General features: G+C 41.5%; 1 protein-coding gene across 2 annotated transcripts; it reads left to right on the forward strand.

Annotated features, from left to right (window-relative positions):
* Window positions 1-3,729: 3,729 nt before the first annotated feature.
* LOC147616488 (uncharacterized) lies at window positions 3,730-5,975 on the forward strand. 2 transcript variants are annotated; one of them, XM_086777561.1, is made up of 2 exons: window positions 3,730-3,909; window positions 4,355-5,975. In XM_086777561.1, exon 2 carries the CDS (start codon window positions 4,375-4,377, stop codon window positions 5,704-5,706), a length of 1,332 nt encoding a protein of 443 aa, XP_086633687.1. In that variant the 5' UTR covers window positions 3,730-3,909; window positions 4,355-4,374; the 3' UTR covers window positions 5,707-5,975. The 2 variants fall into 2 exon arrangements, with proteins under 2 accessions (XP_086633687.1, XP_086633686.1); XM_086777560.1 differs by lacking the exon at window positions 3,730-3,909 and having other exon boundaries at window positions 3,916-5,975.
* Window positions 5,976-8,088: the final 2,113 nt, after the last annotated feature.

Genomic DNA, 8,088 nt, shown 5'->3' on the forward strand with positions numbered 1-8,088 from the left:
CCTTAATGAGTTATGTAAAAAAAGTAATTAAGAACTAATCAAAGATTAATTATTTCACTAATCTTTTTCTCTTTTATACTAATAAAGGACTCTAATTAACCAATTTCTAATTAATTCACACAACTGAGCAATTCATTGGATAAAGCAAGGGAATGCTAAGCTATGTGCATCAACAAATGTGTAAATTAATAGGTGATTAATTAGATAGAGCAAGGAAATGGTAAGATATGAGCAAGGGAATGCTAAGCTATGTACATCAACAAATGTGTAAATTAATCTAAAATAGGTGATTAATTAGACTCTTAATTTTGGTCTCTTCTTTTAAGGCAAAATTAAGCAAAGAGAGTCAAATTCTTCCAATATTGCCGAAGAAATTGATGTAATTAGGTGTTTTGATGCATCTAGATGTTCTCAAAACACTTAAAAATACTAATTTTAATGACAAAAACCAGTCCATTAAGAGAAATTAGTCATTTTTAAGAGTTTTTTTTTATAGTTTTAAGATTTTTTTAAAGGATTAAGCTACTTCTAATGCTTGCTAACACTCTAATGTAAACAATTGCAACAAAAAACACATAAATTAAGCAAAAATTAATTATTTTAGTTCTATGTTTAATACTAAAAAGAGCTAACATTCAATAAAAATTGCATGCTATTGCAATTGTTTGATGCAATGGATGCAAACTAAACCTAATACACTCTATGTACAAGTCCTAAGAACATGAAAAACCACTTAACAACAGCACAAATTAAGCTAAAAATTAAGCAAAAAGCATTCTTTACAAAAATAAAAGAGAGAGCTATTCTACACCAAATCACCATCAAATCCACATATTTTTTTATGGGAAACCATTAATAAAGATAATGGGCAATGGGTCAGTGTAGATTAGGGAAAAAACGATGGAAAAAGCCAAGGGATGGCTCCCCGACAAGGCGCCAAAAATATTATGACTCACCCTAACCCCCCTTGAAACACATCCAATAAGAGATTACTTGATGAACCGCAAACTGTCGTGAGGATATTTCTAATGGCCGAGCTCATAAGCCTTGAGACCTCCAAGCTCTACAACTCCTTGAGAAGCAATTCCACCGCACCTCCGGTGAGAGCTTTGTCACACCATCGCGCTCTGCACTACGGGTACTCGTCTCTCCTCTCACCTCACTTCACTCACACACACTCACTATCATGCATTAGAGAGAGAGATTAGCAAAAGGATTAGCAAGAGCAAGACTCTATTGCACAATGGGAGAGTATATTGTGTTATGAGAGAAATTCACTTATATACATGGCCATAAGTGTTCACACTCACTTAAACTATGGCTGGCCAGACACTTTAGGCTCATAAGGGGCCTAATGCTATTACAATCACTGTTCTCATAATATATCCATGAAGTACATCACTTGGGACTTCATCCTAACTTGCTACCACATGCTCTTGAAGTGGGAATCACCTTAAGTATTCCATCACACCATTACGGGCACTCGTCCAAATTGTAGATTTGGACACCATTGCTTCATATCTTGAATGTATGACCCTTTGGTGTATCTACCTTGACTCCTTGATGTAAGATAATGGCGGTAGCTCTTGTTAACCCTAGGAATGGGTTAACAGGTGAATCTTTTTCATTTAAACCCAGCTACATCTTCCAAAAAAGAGTGTACCAAAGTTCGACCTAGAGAACCTTGTGGGTAATTATGTCCCCAGTAAAGTGTCCTTCACCTTTGCCAGAATGGGCTTGCTAAAAAATGGCAACAAAGTCATCTTTATGAACACATTTCCCCATGATGCTATCTTGACCCTTCTTGTAAAGCATTCTCGCTCTATCATTTGACAAGGGGCACCTTTCTAATGAGGCATCTGGCTCTATCCTTCCTCATGGGACGGTCAATAGGAAATTCATTGGCCCCATCAAGAAGTGGACACTATCATCACTCCATTCCAGATTTTGATATTGGTCAATGTGCAACAGTGGAGCATCGAGAAGATCATCTTCCACTCCTAGAGGGGGTTCTCCATTTGGGATTCTGGAAAGCTAGACATGCACATACCCCTTTTGCATGTCGATGGTGAAATTGAACTCCAAAAGAAAAGAAACCATCTAGTGATGCATCCCATGAAGCTAGGCTTATTCACCAAATACAACAATGCTTAAGCGAACAAAGAAAACAAATTTGGTAACCATCAGGTAATGCATGTACTTCTTCATCAGAGTGTATACCATGGCTAACTCCTCTCTTTCATTGGTTAGGTAGTTATGTTTAGTGTCATTAAGGTGATGGCTAGCAAAAGTCACAAGGAATTCCATGTTGTGCTCCTATGGCATTGATAACACCCAACCAATAGTAAATGCTGAAGCATTGATATACACATAAAAAATTAGATCCCAATTGGGGGATCTCAGGATGGGTGCGCTTGCTAATGCTTTCTTCAACTTTTTTTATGGCCATTGGCATTCATATGTCCATTCGAATATTCGAAGATAATCAACTACTTCTTGTACAAAGAATCTTTTATAAAACCACCCTACGTGCCGCATGAGTCTTTGCACCCCCTAGTTGATAGGTGGTGGCAACTCTAAGTTCACTTGGATCTTGTTCTCATATGTGGAGATACCAGTCTTGGACACGATGTGTCAAAGGATGACACATGTTTAACCTATAATTGTTGAGTGTAAATTTCATGTGAATCTATAGCATCAAGATAGCGAAGCCTTAGAAGATTTGTCTCGATGAGGAGAAGATACTTCTTAGGCTTTCTATGCAGTTTTCTCTTTCTTGGTCGGGTGACTATGGGCAACACAAAGATTGATCCCCTTGCAGAGAGGGGTATTTTCACCAGTCATGGGTTTCCGACTTGGCTATTTGTGTTGTATATAAGAACAGGCTATTTTCCATTTAATTCATTTATTATTTGCTCAAGTGTTGGATCATTGTTGGGCTGCTCCAAGTCTCTCCTCTGCTTCCGCTTTGCTGCCTTCAACCATTCTCTCACGGTATTAAAGCGCTAAGGTTCTCATGCTCTTGCTTCTATACTCTACAGAAAGAATACGAGCTAGCTTTTTTTCCAGCCCTCCCTCCCTGCAATTTAACGTAAAAATTTTGTAGCCTCCCTCCCTTATTTTGGTATTATGTCCCCATTTATACACAAGAAAACCAAGACCACAACATTAGCTTCAGCAGCTTGAGATGTGCATGTAACCCTTGGTCAAGGGATTGTGAACCTACCCATAAGCGCACCATAAATTTGGAGTCACACATAGCAACTTGCACTTAGCTTTCTGTATGATATTTTAAATTTGGATGAACGTGATCATCCCTAGTATGACAATGCTCTCCTGAGCAGAGGACCATTAGCTTTGCCAAACCAAGTTACCCTGGCCCCTACTATACACATGACCCATCTTCCCAAGTTGGTCCACATAGCTCTTAATGCATGACAACGCTAGAATACATGCCATGAGCCCTCTTCGTGTCCTACACATGGAGCATTTACTTGAAGACATATTCCTTCTTTGAAGATTGTGGCCATTGGCCCATGAATGAAGCACGATGTTGTAGCTATGCCGTTGTGCCCGTACATTGGGTGGTCCTCTGCCATACAAAGTCATCCTTCGTTACAATCACCGGATTTTATGTTGTGCTCGATGTATTGCCCTATGGATCGGTTGGTCATCTCTCATATGAAGCCACCCTTGGGTCAAGAGCATGGAAACCCATGCTTAACACACGCATGTGGGACGGCCAAGCGGTTAGAGGTGGAGATCAATCCGCCTCCCATTAAGGCTTTTAAAAGCTCATGTGTTGCGATTGGGTTAGAAATGTTTTCGTGTGGCAGTGGTGATAATCATCAGGATCATTGTCTGTCTTCATCTCACCTGCGTCGAAGCTCCTTCTTGCAGGAATCACAGGTATGCTCCTTACGTTTTAGATCTATTGCGATGTGTATACAATGGGTTGTTGGCTCTCTGTTTCTTTGCATTTTCCCTTCCATCGGGTGCCAAATGGGCTCTGCTAGTTGTAGATTTTGCTTGTGCTATCTGCAACACATGTCGTGGCTTCAGAGGCGAGCGTTTCTCTGGTCGTTACTGATCTATAAGAGTAAGGGCCAGTGAGTCCTCATTGCAAATTGAAAATAGGGTTTTTGAACATTAGAAAGGCTAGGATTTGGATTAGGGCTAGGGTCAGCAAACGCCAGCTAGGTATTTTTAGGGTTAGGGATTTTTTTCCATCGTAACAGCACGTAGGTTTTCATGTCGGTGGAATATGTTGGTGTAGGAATGGAATATGTCGGTGTAGGAATGTTGTGTCTGAAGCTTAGGCCCATTTCAACCCCTTGTTTTTCACTTGTGTTAGGGTTTTCTCTGAGTTTTATCATGCCTAAGGATAAAAGCAGCCGTGCTTCAGCACTACAGATTAGCAGACGCCATCCTTACAAGACCTGCGGCAAAGGATCTGAAGGGGACAGTGCAGATGAGTGTGCAGGAAGAACGGATTGGGAAGATGCAGTATGCCCCATCTGTCTTGAATTCCCCCATAACGCAGTCCTCCTGTTGTGTGCTTCCCATGAGAAGGGCTGCCGCCCATACATGTGCAACACAAGTTACCGGCACTCTAATTGTCTTGATCAGTACCAAAAGGCTCAAGCCGGCCTGCAGAAGCCCCTAGGTCCCAGACAAATGGTTCTGGATGCCAACCAACGTTCACGGCAACCAGTTCTGGAGGCTGCCTCTGCTGGCGAAGGCTTAGATTTGAGGATTGCGGATGCCAACTCTGCCCTGGTCACTCGAAGGCTAGCAAGAAGGTTTGCCAACGCTGCTACTCATGGATCAGATCATGCTGGCATGGATAGTGCAATAGATGAAGCCTTGAATCTAAGGATTACAAATGCAGAATCTGTTGTAGCCACTCGAAGATCAAGAAGAATTGCACCTGTACCTGCTAGCCGTGGCACAGCTGCTGCAGAGCTGCATTTTTCAGATCTTGAGACAGGTCTAGTAGGCGAAGTGGAAGGCATGGAAGAACCTGCTGGGGGGGAACATTCGACAGGGTCTTCGTCTTTTGAGAGAGGAGACATTAAGGATTTGGTATGCCCTCTTTGCAGGGGCAAAGTCAATGGCTGGCAGGTTGTTGATGCAGCCAGGAAACATCTTAATGACAAGGTAAGAAGCTGCTCCCAGGAATCATGTGTGTTTGCAGGTTCTTATGAAGAGCTGCGTACTCATGCAAGATGTGAGCATCCTTATGCTCGACCCTCAGAAGTCGACCCTGCCCGGCAACGGGATTGGCGGCGTTTGGAACGTCAGAGGGATCTAGGGGATGTTTTGAGTAGCATTCGCTCTGCCATGCCAGGTGCCACAGTGTTTGGTGACTATGTTATTGAGGATGATCTCGAGATTGACAATGAGGACATGGACTTTCCAGGCGATGATGGGCATTGGTGGAGGGTCTTTTTCCTTTTCCAATTTTTTGGGCCGGGTGCTTCTGTTGCAAGTGGAGGAGGTATCTCCTCGCGCATACGAGGTCATCAGCAGCGCCAGCAGCGAAGGGCTGGAAGTGCAAGACTAAGGCACTGGGTTGAGAATCTCCACCGTGGGAGCAATGAAGCAAACAGTGCAGCAGGGAGTAGTGATGCTGGAGAGCAGATGGCAGAAACGTCTCAACGACGGCAGAGAAACCAGCGCAGGCACCAGGAGGATGCGAGCTGACAATTTGCACTTTTAAACACCTGGGAAAGTCTCCTCTTTCTTCAGCTGCAGCTTCCCACTTAAGGTACTTCTTAGCCTTTGTGATGTCCACCACTGGAGTTGCAGTGACTTTAGCCTTGCAGCTACTGTATGTTTTGAGCAGGCCTATCATAGAGGCTGCTTGTTATTATCAGATGCAGCGTGGATGGTGCTTTTTAAAGGTGCCTTTTCACATATGCTACTTTCTCTTATAATTCTTTGTTCGTAAGTTCAATATCAAGCACTTCGTTCTATCTGGGCCATGATGAAAGCATTTGATTCTCTAATTGTTTTATTTTTATTTGTATACATCAAATTATGCTCATGCGATCGCACTGTAGGCATTAGCCACACATGAGTTACCTTTTTTGCATGCAATGGTTTAATCATGCACACATTACAAAAAGATGATTAAACGTGTCAAGTGAAAGATGTGTTGAAAGAGGCAGGGCGAGAATTGCAGTCATGGGATTCTCACACGACTGAAGGGATATTGGGGCCATGGCTCATTGCAAAAGCATGGGAGAGTGATAAGGTTCAGAAATTGGCAGGATAGAAATACTAGCAGAATCTTTGGGAATGTGAAGGAACCATCCTCAGGAGCTGAGCCAATGGGTGGATTTTTATTTTGTTATGATAGTTCATTCTTATCAAACCCCGAGCGGTTCGTATGCAAGAGCACTACCAAACTCGTGAAGTTTTTATGTGCTTTGTAATATTGAAAATGGCTGATTCAAAGGGGGGAGAGAGAGAGAGAGGTAGGTAGGTATTCCTTCAACTCACCTCTTGATTAAGGTGCAATGTCCGTTATCATCAAGAACCTGGTTTCCTTGGCATAAGATACCACTATGTGCTGTAAGAGACGTACCTTTTAAGGACGAGATAACAAAGGAATGAACTCAGGATGGGTTCAAATAGTATGGGAGTGCAAGCCAAGTGGGAAGCAGAATCCCTATCTCTTAAACAATTATGAGATGTAGAAAGAGTACACATCCATACCAATTATGAGCTGTAGAAAGAGTACACATCCGCACCAATTATTAGATGTGGGGAAGCCCTGTCTCTCAAACAATTATGAGATATGGGAAGAATACACAACCGCACCAAGGAAAGCTCGGACTTGCCCTAATATGTCCATACGAATCAAAGGAACGTGATCCTAGTGTAAGTTCTTGTAAGGGCCTGTCCCTTCTACAAATTTTCTTACTTTGACCGGCCCACACCACTTTTTACAAAACAGAGATGCCACGCCTTTCACATAAAGAAATGGCCTATACTACACCAAGGTTCTTGACCCAACTGTAGTAGCCACTTGCCAATTCTTCAAACCAATCATCCTCATCCTGACAATTATGTGGTTTTCTTCATGGTTCATTTTTCCACAAAAGTTACATTTCTTTTTGAACTAGCAAAATCCTTTTCTTCATGGTTAGGTTTACCACAAAATTTACATTTCTAACCCCTGGATGGCTCTTTGTGTGAGGACCTTTCTTGCACAAAGCAATGACATGCTCATATAGGATTTGAAGAGATAGTTACAAATAAATTTTGACATGAAAGGCTTGTTGAGAGAACTCAAGAAATTTATTGGTATTGGGAGAAAGGATGGACACGATATATGGATGCTTCAAAGGTAATATACTACATTGATATGTTATGGGATGATGGCTCATCTCAATGCCATTCGATCGGAATGCAAATTTGAGAGCAGATGTAGCATATCTTCTTTTAACATGTATAGGCAAATGGTTGGCAACGTTATCTAGCTCACAATCGCTTGATTAAAGCACAATTATGCAAGTCGCTTAGCAAGTCAATTAATTGAGTATGTAGGTTTGTCACCTAATGCCTAGAATCCCGTGTCTTTATTAGAACTTTTATTCAACCTTGGTTGCAAGTATCACATCAGCTATCACATGCTCATCATCAAAGAAGCATCCACACAATTGTTTTATCTTTGAGAAAGGCTAGGTACAAAGGCAACCATAATAGCATGTGAGTCGATTTGGTTATGCATTTAACTCACAAAGTTGAGATATCTAGCTTGTCACAAACTCAATTTTCATGAAGCATTACAACACAAGTACTCTTTAGCTTGTCACAAACTCAATTTTCATGAAGCATTACAACACAAGTACTCTTTAGCTTGTCACAAACTCAATTTTCATGAAGCATTACAACACAAGTACTCTTAGCTTAGTAATAACCCAATGTTCCATACCTTGACAAAAGACGTAGAGTAGGTTTTGGTAGGCGAGATTGACATGAGATACATACAAATAGGAAAAGAGGTTGTCAATATCTTCATTAAAGCTTTACCCAGAGATAAGTTTGATTTTGTAGTGAAATTTAATAGGCTTGACT

The sequence above is a fragment of the Cibotium barometz genome, chromosome 38 (genome assembly GCF_041138505.1).
Source record: "Cibotium barometz isolate CiBa-2024 chromosome 38, ASM4113850v1, whole genome shotgun sequence".
In the NCBI taxonomy this organism is placed as follows: Eukaryota; Viridiplantae; Streptophyta; class Polypodiopsida; order Cyatheales; family Cibotiaceae; genus Cibotium; species Cibotium barometz.

Excerpts from the sequence above, each read along its gene's own strand:
- LOC147616488 (XM_086777560.1), top strand. The coding sequence starts at position 4,252 with ATGTCGGTGGAATATGTTGGTGTAGGAATGGAATATGTCGGTGTAGGA.